This window comes from Diadema antillarum, unplaced genomic scaffold, assembly GCF_040938485.1.
Source record: "Diadema antillarum isolate AM-2024a unplaced genomic scaffold, OU_Dant_1.0 scf00000060, whole genome shotgun sequence".
Classification (NCBI taxonomy): Eukaryota; Metazoa; Echinodermata; class Echinoidea; order Diadematoida; family Diadematidae; genus Diadema; species Diadema antillarum.
Genome location: NW_027270949.1, coordinates 4,021,278 through 4,038,385, shown reverse-complemented (window position 1 = coordinate 4,038,385; position 17,108 = coordinate 4,021,278). Strand labels below are relative to the sequence as shown.

The following is a 17,108-nucleotide window of genomic DNA, read 5'->3' as shown; positions in this document are numbered from 1 at the left end:
GATATTTCATTACAGTTTATGTCTTCCTCTGGAAAGTTTTCACTTTGATCAATTTAAGGGATGTTGAAGCAGGGGGTTGTGGAATTAATACCCCCTCCCCCCCCCCCCCCCAAAAAAAAAGAGCAAGTGAACAAATAAACTACATGTAGGTACATAAATTAACAAATCTGGGGGGAAAAAGGTATCTAAATTAATATTAAATCCTTGACAAAACAGAGAAAAGAAATTTATGATAGGGAGAATGACTCTTCAATAACTACACACTTCACTGAAAGAAGAAACTAGTGTAAATGTGGATATTTCATGCGATTAATTCTCCGCGCTCGGCCGGGTAAGATGACTTTCGCATGTTTCTAATTCGGCGGAATCAAGACATCAACTACTGGGACATATGGCAAGCAAAAATTATCCTGTGCTTTTATTTTTGTGCTAGTTTCTGGTTGCACAAAATGCATGAAAATTTGCATTTTTGCAGTACCTAATTTTCCATCAAAAGTGGGAATAATCTACTTCCTATATCAACAGAGGTATACAATACTAAAACACAGCAAAGTCTGTCTAGACATCTGTTAATGCTGACTCTGCAACACTGAGTGATCCAGACAAGGAGCTCATTGAACAAACTAAATAAATAATGAAGAACCGTCTAAATAGTAGTGAATTACTGAACTGTTCTAGTCAAGGTATACACAAGAAATGCATTGTATGCCATACATGCACACAAACAGCTATGAGGTAAGAGGATCCACCCAAGTTTGTGTACCCATAATCCATAAGATGGCTTTACTCAAACCCTGAATAAATACAATCCGTGTGTATCCATGTCAATGAGGGGCAATTTGTCGATCAGTTGCCAGAGAAACAACTGGATGCAAGAAACACTAATTTGAATAAATATGCTCTACTCACTGCTATAAGGGATCAGTGCCATCACTGGCAAATGGGCAGGAAGTCGGTAGTCTCGTGGATATGACACCTGCTTAGCAATGAGAAGGTTGTGGGTTCGAATCCCACCAGAGTATGATAAGCCCACAACCCTCTTCGAGAGTATTACTCAAACACTAAATAATCAGTCTGCACTTATGTCAATGAAGGGCAGTTTGTCAATCACTTGCACGAAGAGCGTGCCTGCTAACAAGCCAAAGAAAACAATGTCTACCCTACATCACATCCCCCCCTTCCCAACTCCCCCCCCCCAAAAAAAAAAAGATAAGATAAAATCAATTCGAAATGCCAAGCTCAAATACATGTATGCCAAACATTTTGTAACGTTTCCACAAAAATCATTTGTCAACACAGAAAGTCATAAATTTGCCACTACATTTGGGTGATATATTGCGGCAGCACTATCCCCTAGTCCTCAGACATAGCAGCCTCTCAAACTCATAATTCAGTTCTCTCAACTTTCATCTTTGTCTTGAAATGGCACTACCTATTAAAATGAAATTAATATTGACCTACTGGTTCATTGGGTAGGGCCCTATACACTGTATCTGAGCTGCCAGCATTCATATGTCAGAATCAAGGAGATTTTGAAGAGCAATCAGGGAGATATTATACAAATGATGCACAGGATAGAGTGGATCGGTGAGAATTGGATCCACGAGTTGAACTTTGGAACTGTTTAAACCCATGAGCGCAGCGAGTGGGTTTTAAACTGTTCCAAAATTAAATGAGAGCATCCAATTCTCACCGATCCACTCTATCCTGTGCATCATTTGTGTTATAGAATGGGCCCGTAAATTCATGAAATAAAACCATCTTCCCCATCACCCGTCAAGTACACTTGCTACACTATACCAGACTTGAGCCATGCGTTCAGAGTTTACCAAATGCATGGCTCAGAGTGGATCAGTACAAAGCAATGCATTCCATTACAATAAGCCAGTTCGTAATTAGCTCATGAACACATTGGTACAAATGACTTTTCTTTTTTCTCAGTTGGTTAGGCACTTCACTCGTTTTCAAAAAGGTATGATGCATATGCTTGCTTGACATAACAATTTATGGAATTCATGTTCAAACAAAGAGTGAACTTGCGTTTAGATCAGGTGATCAGAATACCCCATCAGTTGACAATTTAGCAGGCATCCAATTCATTGTTTTGTATTGAATGCAGTAACAGTCTATTTCCTTTTATATTGCAAAATACCATTTTTGCTATCAGGTGGATGCAGTGGCAAGCACCATTTAGATAAGGAACAAATGAATAATCATCGCATCACAGATGCTTATCTCAGTGAATTTACAAACCAAAATGCTTGTTGGTACAAATGACCTTTTTCTGCTCATGCGCAAAGTGGAATTACGAACTGGTCTATTGACCAATCAGATTGCAGAAATTCTAAAGCCCATTTTTTAATTCTGTATAAATATTATGCATCTCAGTGAGCATTCAGTCGCAAGGGAGATTTTTACACTTAACTAATGCAGACTTGAAGAGCTGATGCACCACGCCATGCCCAGGGTTGTGAGTATTAACCTATAGAGGAAGAACTGACTCTGCTACAACATACATTTCCCATAAACACCTGCACAAGAGAATACGTGGGACTAGCCTTCAATGGGTTAAGTGTGTGGTTGACTTGCATTCCATTGTTGACAACTGCTGTTTGATTATTATACCAAAAGAATACTTGACTTTCCACACTTGCATACACTGTCACCTCAGACTACACACAGTTGGTCTCTCACCAGTGCTACAGTTTGAATTGATATGATGCTGTAACACATCAGAACCCCTCGCTCCCTCCCACCCCCCTCCCCTCTCCCGTATCATAAAGAAACATTGCAATTCTTGATAGATGTTATTCTTGCACTGTCTTACTAAAATGTGCTCATCATCATAGTACTTTCATGTATGTAGAAAACGATATGAATCCACTTTCCTTTCGACAGCTCCACTACAGAATATAACAAAGCAGATGAAGTGCTGTCATCAAAAAACAACAAACAGATAAAGACATGTACTGCATAAACCTGGTACCCCTCCCCTCCCCCCCCCCCCCACAAAAAAAAGACTAACACAACGAAAACAATAACAACATACCAATCACAGGCAGACAGAGAAGAAAACTGATATAAGCATAGTTTGGCTCTACCTCGGGTTCGTTGACCCTTTCTATTATTGCTCAATAGAGGGAGCTGGCTGTAAAGTCATCCACAGGGAAATAGGAGGTCAGTGTGGTGTGGCCTGCAATCTTCTGGGCCATGAGGGCGCTATTGGCCGCCTTGGTGTCAGCTGCATCCTCAAACTCCACAAAGGCCTGTAGTATTGAGATGGGGGATAAAAACAAACAAACTCTGCTACACACAAGGGTATGAAAATTTGCTTGTATAGAACTGCCATGCTACCTGCTTCCACAGTAACAGAAATTTCTACTTTCATAAAGCTACCATTCTTTTTCTCATGAATGAAGAATACAATGTTATCTTCTAATTCGTGATGAATAACAATAGGAAAGAGTGTGTCACAGGAAAACACACACCTGTTTTTAATATGGTGACGTGACAGTCACCTAAAAATAAGTCTTGAAAGCAGATCTTGAAAGTGTGCAATGTAGCATGCACGAGGCATGGTCCACAAGTACTAAAACAGGCACACTTCCATGAAATACTTACCGAAGTATGTTCTCTTTGATGCTGAAAACACAATGCAACACGAAGCTTGACTTGCGTTTTAAATTTATATCAATTTCGTAGTATAAAGACTCCAAATTATTTTACACAGGTCCTCTTGAAAAGAAAGTCATTTATTTTTTCCAGAATTGGAAGATTGCTAGTAACCAAGGCTACCAGCTGTGCACACAGCAGCATATTGCTCTAGTGCAAACATCTGCAAACCTTCAAGATAAGCCTGGATGTTTCTCACAATACAGCACAGTGATGCAATGCTTTCTTTTTCAATAACAGTAAAGAAAAAGAAGGGAAAGTAAGAGCATTGGAAACAAGATCTCACCATGCCTTTGCCTGATCCTTCTTTGGGAATGACAAGGGTCTTGATTGGTCCAAATTTGAGGCACTCCCGTTTGACTTCCTGATAGAAAGCTGAAAGGTGGAAATCGATATGAAATCGACCCAAGGTTATTCAAGCATCTTTGTGTGGTCATGCACTAAGCTTTTTAATATAACTTGAAAAGCCTTTTCATCAACATTCAGAAATCCTTCCACAATGGACCTAGTTATAAAGTCACAAGTTAATTAGGTAACTCAAATGAAGCAAAGCACCGAAGTTCAACATAAAGGCCTAGTTAACACAACGGGGATTAGGGGGATTAGGTAATCTCTATTCATTGACAACCTGGTTTCAGACATCTGTGCCAACTGGTGAACAAACCACTCAAGTGTGCATGCTTGTTGGTGAACTAGGCATAGTAAAAGGTTTAGATATGTGAAAACATACAATACAAGGTACAGCTGTTCTTACAGTGATGATGACTGAAGATGTCTACACTAGGTGAACTATAGTATATGGCATGATTAACATAAGGTTAACAGTAGAATATTGTATTTCCTTTGTTCACATAGAGCATCAGATAATATCGGACAGTAAAATCTTGAATGTTGTAATGGTGGCAGGTGGGGCAAGATAAGAGAAAGTACACCACTTTCATGGATACCAACCACTGTATATCAAAGACTGCGTTTATCATCTTTCTCCTATTTGAAAAGCCCTTTCCAAAGCCGTTTCCAAAGCCCTTTAGAAATGACTTCCAAAATAGTTGCGTTTATCAACTCATCGCGAACACGAAAACTGGCCTTGTCACTTCGCAGCTGCATTGCGCAATTTGACCCGAGGAGAAGGGGTCATATAACGGAACCACAGCCAAAGCCGTTTCAAAACAGCTTTGCATTTACAATTTTGTATCTTGCTTCAAAGGGCTTCTAGAAACAGGTTTCTGGAAACCTGTTTCGGAAAGCACAAATTTGTGGCTTTCAAAAAGGCTTTCCGAACCCCATAATCAAAACAGCTTTGCGTTTATCATCTCGTAAAAAATCCCAGAAAGCCGTTTGGAAAACCTGTTTCTGCCGAGTAAAAGAGTTGATAGACGCACCCAAATATGAAGCTGATGCATGAGAAAGGAAAGAATAAGTTCTGAGGGGAGCCAACACATCCCTGTAGGGTTGATAAAGCTGCAAATGTAAAGCATAGGATGGACCTTCACATTTGCACATTGGCACAATTTGAAACAGGTTATTTTCAGTGAGGAAAAAACATTTCAGCTGACGGCTTTAACAGCATTACTACATTTGTTTTTAATACATACATGATGAAGCGTTCGGATATAAAAGCAGATAAATGTCATTTTCAATGATTCTTAAGGTCATCATCAAATGTGACCGTGCACCTCAAAACGAATATAAAGTCGCACACACTGATTTTGCGTAAGGACTGAAAATAAGTGAAATGGGTCAACCTAGCCGAACTTGACTTTTTCATATTCTCTGAAAGAGCGGGTCTTCTTTTACATTATGCTAAAATTTGGTATCATAAAACGGGCAGGAAAGCGTGTTCTTTTAGCAGTTTATCTCGAACATTTTTTTGTAGAATAGTGTGATTAGGTGTGTCTTTAGAATCCCTTTCAATTTCTGAAAAACCTTGTCCACACTCTTCACTTTCAACTCTAATAACTTTTGAAAGGATAGTGCTACTGCTTTTAAAGTTTGCATTATTTATGGAGAGAATGTGGTAATGAGGCATGCTAAATTTCAGTTTAATCTGATAATCCCTTCATTGTTGTTACTCTGGTGGTTTACTTCCTGTTTTTTGTCCCATTCATTGCACAGCCAGCACAGTTTTGTAAAGATTAAGCGCTTGAATAGACACTGTACTTCAGAGCCTCTTTTCTCAGTTCACATTTTTCCTGAGTTTGTGCTTTCTTTCCAATACAGTGTATTTAGATAGGTTAGGAGAGTCCATTTTGATTTGAGTTATACATCATTTTAAAGCTTAAAGTCTGCTCTTTCAGAATATGGTCGTTACTAAAAATTCATGTATGGCGACTTTTTGTTTGTTTTGAGGTGCAGGGTCACAAATAAAGAAAATCAAATCTTTTCAATGATACTGCACTCCTCACTCAGCAAGATATATCTCTGAAGAGATCAACATCGTCTCATACATTTAATTCTTTTGCTTTGCTTTTCAGCAGCTTCACTCTCAATTTGAGAGTCTCAAATATCTCAAGCAGATGAAAATGGATGTTTTGATTTCTGCATTTAAACTCCTCATAAAAGAACTGACGTCCTCTTAACCCCTCTGACATCACAACTATGTCAAACCATCTTTTCAAATCCCTATAAAAAAGGGAAAAAGATAAAACAACCTACACAGTAGCTGCATCTGATTAAAAAACTACACACATTAGCTATAGCATAGCTAAGCACTGTGTAGGGCAGTATGCATATTTGCTTGAGCTACAGGCGTTAGAATGTTGGCTGTGTAGATGTGCTTGAGAAACAAGAATGGCTTGGCTAAAACCAGAATATACTGTAAAACAAGAAATGTTCGCGTGCATTTAAATTTGCGAATTTCGCGAGCGCCAAGATTCGCGAAATTAAAATGCATGTGAAATTTCTTATCTACACTATATGCATTGAACGCAAGAGGCAATTCGCGAAAATTTCTTGCCACGAAAAAGGCTGTCGGCTCCAATTCGCGAAAATTTCGTGCCGCGAATATATCTTGTTTTACAGTACATCCATGGTATAGAGTAGACCTCTTCTTACTTTAAGTGTGTTGCCATTCCTGAACTCATGCTCCTGTGCGACCCCCGCCCCCATCGACAAATGTGAATCTCATGAACATATATATGCAAACACACTGGCAAATATGTGAATTCCTAATTCTTAAAACTATTCAATACAAGCTAAATCTGGAAACAAACAAAATATGCATATTCATTTAAACCTTCAATGAATTAAGAGAGATGGTGAGCAAGTTTTTGTCAAAATTTTGTTGAAAGAAATGGGTTCAAATTATAACTTACAGCTGAACACTTTCTGATTGGTCAGATCCAAAGTGGAGGAGGCAAGGATAGACAGGCGTAGAGTTCTCATTGGTAGAAGCAGGAGGTCTTTGGCACTTGGGGTCAGCTCACTGGAGAAAAAGGGGTGAGCCAGAATCTCAGCTGCTGAGGGACGACGTTGGATGTCGCATTGTAACATGCTAGGCATTATGGGATAGAAAGAAGAACAAGAAAAAAGGTCATCTCATTTTATTTCATTGTCATGGACAATGATATTTCACCACTTTTCATTCTTGACGATGTTGTTCATTCTTGACTAATTCTCAAACTAACCCACTCTCCCCCCCCCCAAAAAAAAAAAAACACCTGTAAGTAGTTAAAAGACAAATGACATGAATTATGTCATCATGATTATACAATGTGATGATTCTCGAGGGATATCAGTCAAGAAATAACTTCATAGACGATTTTGGCAATATACACTTGTACATACCTTTAAATAGCATACAACAAGCTGTACCCTAATGTTTGAGAACCAATTTCTTGAAACTTCACCTACATTACGCAAGTGAGCGAGAAGAACACAGCCAAAATATCTTGAATGGAGTCAACTATCAACATTGAGTGTATGTTTTGGTGCATATATTTGCTGACCAGTGTTATTCATGGTTCTCCAATGTACCCTAGTAGGCAGTGAATAAATTAGGCCATCCCTGAATCCCCATTCTCTTGGGTCTTTAATATAAGCAAATAACTGCAATTACTTGAATCTTCAGTTGCTCTGTACTGCCTGAATTCTTCATATGGATGAGTACATTTTCCTTCCTTCAAACTTAGTAACAAAGGGAGAAATATGAATTGGCTGCAATGAAATCATTAAAATGCTTCCTTTGCAAACCTTTGAATCGTATGACATAAATTTGCTAAGCATCCCTTAAAGCAATACTAGTACATGATTCAGCATGCCATACTCTGGGGTACCATAGAAACTTGGGGTATGGCGTTGTGTAGTGCCATCTCGTGTCCATTGTCATACAGTTGTGCAATGCTGTCATGGCGACTATTTTCTCATCAGCGCCGGCATAAATCGGTGCAGCGATAACGATCCCAATGCTGACTTTCCTTCCATGTCAGCTTGTGTAATCTACTCTAAGACTTACAATAACATGCACTATGATAATAAATAGTGAAGATTACAACAGAGCATGCAAATGAGAAAAAGTTATTACTTGCATGCATTACTTGCTGCATAATCACAAACAAGTAAACATTTTTGTGCGTAACTATACTAGAAATTAATTTTACACATTTTTGGGTAACCCAGGGTGCCAAATACTGCATCATATATCGCTTCTTCAGTTTCAATCCGATTCACTTCTGTAGTAAGGTTGCAATGCAGGAGCCCGAGAAGCGAGTTAGGTTGTGGTGCCAGTGACTTGTGGCTGCTTTTGACATGACGGGTCACATATCTGGGCACTCACCTCTTGACTAGGTCAAGGAGTTTGCGCACAGCTGCTCGGTGAGAAGAAGAAAACTTGGGGTGTGTCATCTTTGGTTTGAAGAGGGACTCGACGAGGGGTTCGCACTCACAGGACGTGTTCAACGATGCCTTCTGCAAAGTGAGCCCACACAGAGACACCATGTCATGTTTATCTCAATGTTATCATCACATACATAATGTGCAGTATATGAATTACTTCATCTGGATTATATTGATGTGAAGGCATTTCAAATGTAAATCCTGTTTACTTTGTTCATTTGCTTTGTATCAAATGGTAGATCAAATAATTGAGAAGGACCTGGCTTTTTAATTTTCTTTTTTTTTAACACTTTCCTCCCCTTCTTGCTTCTGGTAAACTTCTACAAATTAAACCGATAAGGTCTTGATACAAGCTGGTACAACCAATCAGTTTGTCAGACTAGTGCAACACAGACTCTGTCACTCTATCAGGGCTGGGGCTTGGGGTGTACGTTGTAGATACTGTATGAAAGGAGCCTCCACAGCCTTCATGCTACAACTGTATATAACGTCGCTGGGGCGACAAGACCTCGTATACTACAAAATGTCAAATGTTCAGGAGAGCCCCAAAACATGGCGGCCAAAGCACTATAGCGAATGGGATAGCCTTTCCTTTGACAAGCTGTGGTGGCTTCATTTTTGGAGTAAGACAGTTGGGATTTGGACAGGACATCACTTAACCCATTATTTGACTATTAGGACCCTAATCCAAAAAAGTCATTTTCACCAAAATTGCAGATACAAGGTCTTGTCACCCCAGCAACAATAAACTATATAGTGCAGTCCTTTTTATCAATCACTAAAAAAGAGACAAGTGAAAATGAAAAAGTATCTGAGCTCTTTATACTGATGTGATGCAAAAAACATTCATGTATACTGCCATTCTGATGTAGATCTGGTTTCTAACTGTTATTGCTGACACAGAACTATGCAGTAGGATACATAAACTTGTCCTTGAGAGTCTCTGACAAACTTTAGAATGACTGCACATCAGCTTTAGTCTCACCCTGCACTGTCGACAAGCCCCTGGAAGAACATCATCCTGTCCGTACAGCTTGATTCCTGTGTAGGCGCCGACAACCACACAACCGAGGCTCCAGATGTCGGCAGCATGGGTGCACTCTGGCACCCCTTCATCCACGGCGCTGAGCTTGTGCACACCGCGTTGGTTGCCAAGGCTACTGACGAAGGCGTTCCAGATCTTGGCTTCAGGGGACTGATAGCAGAGACTCTGAATCTGACTGAAATCCTGTTTGAGGACACAACATGCTCAAAAGTGAGGAGGACTGCTATTGTAATGAGACATCAGCCACATACATTGTACATAAAGCCAAAAAAATAGTGTGAAATTTACACAATGTATCAAAAGGGAGGTGTGAAAAGTAATTTAAATACTTTGAGATGCAATATTTATTACTCTATCCAAAGAAATTCCTCACAAAGATTTCTCAGAAGCAATCTTCCATAGAATTGTACTTGACCTGAACGTCATACTGTATTATTTGTGTGTGTGTGTGTGTGTGTTTGTGCAAACAAATAATCATAGGTTCTCATTTCATCCAGTGTCGACTGGACAGTGGTTATGTAGTGCAAGGTAGTTTAGTAATGAAGGCAAATATATTTAATATACACCAAATCACTATTCTTGCCAAGAGCAGCTTGGCCACTAAACTGACTGTGATTCTGTCTCTACATAATGAAGGGTACAAGAGTTAACCAATGGCTGGACTCCTTTGTCAAATGTGTATACTAAATCCATCTGATGTTATATCCAAATGGTGACATGTACAAGTAACAGAATGTAATCACGCATACCTGAAAGTTTGACTTATGTGACAGAGGGTAATCATCTGATATGGAACATGATTATCAGCTTGGTGCGTGTGGTCTGAGGGTCTTCTTCAATGAAAGGATATTGTGTGTGTGTATGTGTGACATAGCTTCTTGCCTATCTAAGCCATAACTGAAAGTGCAGTACAACCCGTTGAGGACAAGTCCCCAGTATACACGGGCAGGTATCTATGGGAAATGCATGCTGTAGCAAAATCAGCCTGTCCTCAACGATTAAAGAAGTGGTTTCAAAGCATGCCGACTATTTTTGATCATGCTACCATGACATGTAAATACAAATGTAATGAGTTGGTGCACATGTTAACTTGTCATGTTAGTTATATGAGCTATTGACCTACGGCCTTTTCATTTTAAGCGTTAAATTTCCCCTGTAAATGGAGCCTAGCCCAATTCTCCCTCACCTGGTGTCCCTCCTGGAAGCTGTGTCCAAAGTCCACAATCTTCCAGCTGCCTTCCTGTGAGCTCCACATGATGTTGGCTGGCTTCAGGTCACCATGGACCCAGCCGCAGGTCTGGATGAACTGGAGGCAGGAGGCCACATCCCTGAGGAGTTTCTGCATCATGTACAGCGAGAGTCCATAGTTGGCCAAATTCTCTCCTCCCTCGGAGACTTCGCCATCACCATCGTCATCGGCGTCCTCCTCGTTGCCTTCGCAGCTGTCGCCATGATCGCTGGATTTGGCGTCATCGTGCACTACCACGTCTCTACTTCGTCTTCCTGATGGTTCTACTGCATCACTTGAGGAGCTGCCCACCTGGGAGGGCTTCTCGATGGTCCTCGGTGGGTCTGCACCCCCTGCTGACTGCCCTCTCGTACTCTGTCTGGTCCGCCTCTGTGTTCCCTGTCCTTCCGCCCCGCTCTTTCTCTTCTTCGTTGGATGCTCCTCCGATCTCTCCTCCCTCTTGCTTCGCGATGCAGCGCTGACGGTTACCGCGGTACCACCACCACCACCCGGGTGGGACTTTCTGTCTTTGACGCTTGCATCAGGAGCAGTCAAGATGTTGTTGTTATTGTTGCAGACAACCTGGGGCAGCTCCACCGTGGGCTGGCTGATGGTGCAATTCTCACTCTGGTAGATAAACTCCTTCAGGTTGAAATCCAGTAGTTCCATGGCCAGACAGGGGTGCCCTTTGTGGGTGAACGTTCCATACACTGAAACTGGCATGAAAAGTGAAAAAAAAAAATGCTCAAGAATTCTCATCTTCTTTTCAATGCCAAACAGGTTGATTGGTGTGATACTGTGATTTCTCCACAAGTTAGTATCCTGATAACTACATGTTTTTATGGATGCCCTCTGGATCTGTATCTGACTTGTATGCTGAAGCACAAAGTAATTTCTTCTTGAGTCACAATATTAGATATATACTTACTATAAATAATAGTGATGACTATAGTGATTACCTGGTTAAACTCACATGACACCACTATTCCAAGTCCAAAAATGTTAAACATGGAACCAGTTATGCTGTGATCCATGGCTGCCATATAATGGTAACCCTAAACCAGGGCTCCACACCAACTTTTATTTTTGGTGGCCCAAAGGCAAACATCCGACCTTTTTGGTGGCCCGATCAGGCTACCAAATTCTTCATTTCTGAAATTTTGGTGACCCGACATGCATTTTTGGTGGCCCTGGGCCACCGTTAGTGTCGAGCCCTGCCTAAACCATACAATTTCATGTAAATCGGTATCCTATATAGTTTGTAGGGTTAGGATCTGCGTCTGTCAGTGACAATATGGCAACAGAACCAACAAAAGGAAATCAGTATATTTATGACTTGGCACAATACCAGCAGTAAGGCAGTGAGGAGAAAGTGATATTCACATAGATTAACTTTATGTAACTGAGGATCACAAGAAATACCATGATACATAACATTGCTTTCGACTGAAACTCTGTCTTTTTTAAGCAATCCTGTCTACATACAAATGATCTTCCATATGTTGAAAAAAAGAAAATAGGAATGGCTCAGTTACTATCAGTCTCCATGTTCTATGCTTGTGTAAACTCACTGATTCGTCTGTCTCCATACACTGCATCCAGATTGTACACCTCCTTGATGAAAGCCAGACGGTATTTCTCCTCCTTCCGATAAACCTTGACTGCCGCCTGAATGCTGCCCTCGTTTGTTGACATGTGGTAGACCTTGGCACAGCGTCCCATGCCGAGCACTTTGGCTAGCGTCCAAGTGTGCCCAAGGCCGGTCACCCGGGTGCCTTCCTCAAACTGGGGGAAGAGTTCTTGCATGGTGACCTTATGAAAATATAAGAACAAAAACATACTTTTATATTAAATGGGTTAGTCAAATACCGGTTAGTGATTGGATATTTAACAGAGTCACGTGATGGAGGTTCATTCGTTATGTTCGCCCATGGGCGAACATTCTTGGTAATGTTCTCCCATGGGAAAACATTTTCACGTAACAAATGACAGAAGGCCTAGGACCGCGCGCGCACAGTGAATTTGGCTCTGCGCTATGCGCGAGCGAGCGATCGAGTGCGTTGTGCTGCATGCTGGTGGTTAAAGTTGCAAAGATCATACACTGAATCTCTACGATCTTTGGTGGTTAACGTTGACGTATTTGACTAACCCATATAATATAACAGATGATGACTTTTGTTGTCGGGAACATATACCAAACGTTCCACCCTCAGGGTTGAAATGCTATTTCGGGAGGCTATAAGTCCCTCAATAGCATTTCAAACCCTTCGGGTGGAACATTCAGTATGTTCCCTCCCCCGCCAGTCATCATCCATATAATGTACAATGTACACATTCTTGAGACTTGCAGATCAAGGATGCTTGTTGCATGCATGAAACTTCCCATCACAAAGCTAACATACAGTCAGCAAAAACACATTCATTAGCAGGTGTCAGATTTATTAATTTCACAGAATAAGAAAATACACTTGTGGCCTTAATCATTATGTCTCCGATACATTGGATGTTCTGAACAGCAATAGTGGTAGAATTCTGAACCTGTCACACTATATCATTTCGTATGATTTTAAGAATTCAAGATTGAGCATTATTATTATTTTTATTTTTCGGTTGTGTGATGGGAGGTCACATATTACAAACACATATTGCCATCTTGTATGTTTAAACATTATCATTTGCAATTTTATTAGGACAAGCCCATAAAATGGATGAAGAAATGTGCATAGGCCTACAGGTAACTCTTGCTATAACCAAGTCCTTGGGACCAGCAATTTTCTTTCGTTGAAATCTTGAAATTTTGTTTGGAACAAAGATTTATATTTATCTATAGATTACAATTTTGGGGCCCCGACATTTTATTTCTTTGTAACAAAATTTCATTATATCCTTGATCATCATACTGTAACCTTCCTTGTATAAAGCAGAAGTGAACTGCACATAGAAATTCTGATCATCATTATCTCAATTATCATTTGCATACTAATCATCATTGTAGATAGGACTACACTGTATCATCATCAAAGTTCCCATCCATCTACAATGTATGCAAATCAAGTCACAATACAGTGACATATGTGCAACAAGAATACATGTCTGTACAGACATGTCTATGAATAAAGGACATTGCAAGTGAAAAAGTGCAACTGAGGAAATGGCTAGGGAGAATGGAAGGGAGGCAGGGAGAGAAACTGTTACCTGAGTTTAATTGCAAGCAGCTCTCAAAATCCCTCTAATCTCATGGTGGTTGAACAGTCTGTCCAAATTCCTTGCCTAGAGGAATCTGATTGGGAGAGAGAATTGAAATCACAGGTATTCGATTCCTGGATGAAAGATTTCACTGCAAGCCATGTGAACAAATATAGTGCATATAATGTTAACATAGATTCCTGCTGTAATTTAATTTTGTTAAAGGGATGGTACAGTATTGGTGGAGATGAGAATTGGGCTTTTAACTTTTTGCGAGATACCAAGAAAACACTTATGATATAGTACAGAGCATACCATTTTAAGAGGAATTCAAAGTTTATTTGATGAAAATCGGATTCGGAATGACTGAAACATCTAAAAACAAAGTAAAACAAAGTAAAACAAAGCGATCGTAATAAAGTGTGGGTCCCACACTTTATTAGAATCGCTCTTTTTTGGATATCTCAGCCATTTCAAAACCAATTTTCATCAAATAAACGTCGAATCCCTCATAGAATTACATGCTCTTTCATATTATTTTCATAAGAGGTTTCTCATTATCTCACCAAAAAATGTTAGAAACCTGAAATCAGGTCTCAACCAAAACTGTACGGTAATAGTTGTTCATGCAAATGGTGTCAAAAAACTCCTCAGAGGATTGGACCCCAGTAAATCAACTGGCCCTGATAATATCCCAGCCATTCTTCTGAAAGAGGTAGCCGCTGAAGTCAGCCCTATTCTCACCCACATCTACAACCAATCACTAAAATCTGGCGAGCTGCCCAATGATTGGAAGAAGGCCCATGTTGTTCCGGTCTTCAAGAAAGGGGATAGGACGAAGGATAAAAATTACAGACCCATTTCCTTAACCAGCATTGCCTGTAAAACCCTAGAACATATTGTTGTTTCTTCAGTGATGAAACATCTCGACACCTACTCCATCCTTTCTTCCTGTCAGCATGGATTTAGAAGAAAACATTCCTGCGAGACGCAATTGCTACTCACATCACATGATCTTGCCAATTCATACAGGAAGAAGAAGCAAGTTGATATGATCATGTTAGATTTCTCAAAGGCCTTTGACAAGGTTCCACACAAATGCCTTATACTCAAACTCAAACATTACGGAATCCAAAACCATAGCCTCCTGTGGATACAAGACTTTCTCTCCAGCCGTCAGCAGTCCGTAGTCATTGAAGGTGCCACATCCAGGGCCTCATCCGTCACCTCGGGTGTTCCCCAGGGTACCGTTTTGGGCCCTACAATTTTCCTTCTCTACATAAATGACCTGCCTGAAGTAACCTCATCCACAACCAGACTTTTCGCAGATGACTGCATGTTATACCGGGAAGTCAGCAGTAGCACAGACTCCCAGATGCTACAGAAAGATCTTGATGCACTGCAGCAGTGGGAAAACACCTGGCTGATGTCATTTAACCCCAGCAAGTGTTTCGTAGTAAGGTTTTGCCCCTCCCGATCCACAATGAATTGCAGCTACTACATCCATAACACTGCTCTTCAAAAGTGTGAGTCTGTTAAATATCTTGGTGTCATGTTATCTAATGACTTGAAGTGGTCATCACATATCTCAGCAATCTCCATGAAAGCTATTAAATCAACATCTTGGTTTCATCCGGCGTAACACAAGACAAGGTTCTTCCCTCAGTCATTCAGGGAGGCAGCTTATGTAAGTCCCTTGTACGACCCCATCTAGAATATTGCTGTAGTGTCTGGGATCCACACATGGCCTCGGACATTCAAAAACTGGAAAGGATTCAACGCCAGGCAGCTCGCTTTGTCACAGCTGATTATAGAAGAACAAGCAGTGTGACCAGTATGATTAATAAGTTGAAATGGCCCAGCCTATCTTCACGACGTACTGTGAGCAGATTAACTATGGTGTACAGAATCATGAACGACTCTGTTGCAATTCATCCAGATACATTCTTCACAATCAACTCGTCCAAAACCAGGAAAAATCACGACATGTGCTTCCAAACATACCGCCCCAGGGGCAACATCAACAAATTTGCATTTGGCCAGAGATCCATACCTGAGTGGAACAAACTTCCAAGCTCTGTAGTTTGTGCAGTCTCACCTGAGCAGTTCAAGGAGCACTTAATGACCCACCTCAAAATCACATCCTGTGATTAAGCCCACACCCCTCCTCTCATCGTGCACACAAGTTGTATTCATCTTCGTGATAGGCTGAGAGCCCTTTGAAGATTATAGAAGAAGAAGAAGAAGGAGAAGACTGGAGTTGTGCAAGTCACCTGTACCCTGGCCTGGCCCTGGGCCTGACCCCAAGTGTCAATTGCTTCTCTGGCATTTCGCCTAGGCCTACTAGTATTAGATTACTAGTGTCTAGTCTATTGCAAATCGAAGTAGATATCTAGATTCTAAACACCACTAATGCCACCACCTTGCCTTGTCCACGTAGACCTATATAAATTTAATAAGTTTACCTCACATCTTGACTGATGTCTCCAGTGCTAAGTCGACACTGCACTGCGTTGATTTCAACGTTGAATGTAGACCTACAAGGTATAGACAAGCTACAAAAGTTTTAGGTCACAGCCCAATCGGCAATGATGCCACGGCCACGGTATGAACAGAGACTTTGTCTTTGCTTGCGTCCACGTCGTCCGTACCGTGCTCCGCCGTGCCGCGGTGGTAGCTGGAAGACTCAACCCGCACAAAATCGATAGGATGGGACCGAAGCGGTGCCTATTGCGTCGTATCAGCTAGGCAACAACAACTAAGCTTCAGTGTCTACCAACAAAACCTACTGCATCGAAGTTTAGCAGAGTTTGCTTCACTTGAACCATTTCCTCGATATTTTCAAGCATAGAAAACACTTCAGCGGTCTTTTAAGGAAAATATCTCAGACTCGAATCCGAAATATCCGCATCTTCCATCTGCTTCTCCACTCAACATATCTTTGTTGGGACAGTTCGACCCTGTCGACTCGACCCCGGCCCTGGTGCTTCGCCCGGCCGCCACTGGGATTTTATTTTTTTTCCCTATGGACTTATAGGGTTAGGGTTTGGGTCTGCCGCCAGCCCCAACAGGTTTCCATAGCATGGACCAGGGAGGGTCACCTCCCTGCATGGACCTACTGCTAGGTCCATAGTGATAGGGTTT

General features: G+C 41.0%; 1 protein-coding gene across 1 annotated transcript; it reads right to left on the bottom strand.

Moving 5' to 3' along the window:
- Nucleotides 1-3,043: 3,043 nt before the first annotated feature.
- On the bottom strand, nucleotides 3,044-16,492 carry LOC139716082 (uncharacterized). The gene is made up of 9 exons (XM_071627635.1): nucleotides 16,430-16,492; nucleotides 13,974-14,058; nucleotides 12,350-12,590; nucleotides 10,737-11,494; nucleotides 9,491-9,733; nucleotides 8,447-8,577; nucleotides 6,987-7,165; nucleotides 3,959-4,047; nucleotides 3,044-3,266 (listed from the first exon to the last, which is right to left on the bottom strand). Exons 3-9 carry the CDS (start codon nucleotides 12,582-12,584, stop codon nucleotides 3,132-3,134), a joined length of 1,770 nt encoding a protein of 589 aa, XP_071483736.1. The 5' UTR covers nucleotides 12,585-12,590; nucleotides 13,974-14,058; nucleotides 16,430-16,492; the 3' UTR covers nucleotides 3,044-3,131.
- Nucleotides 16,493-17,108: the final 616 nt, after the last annotated feature.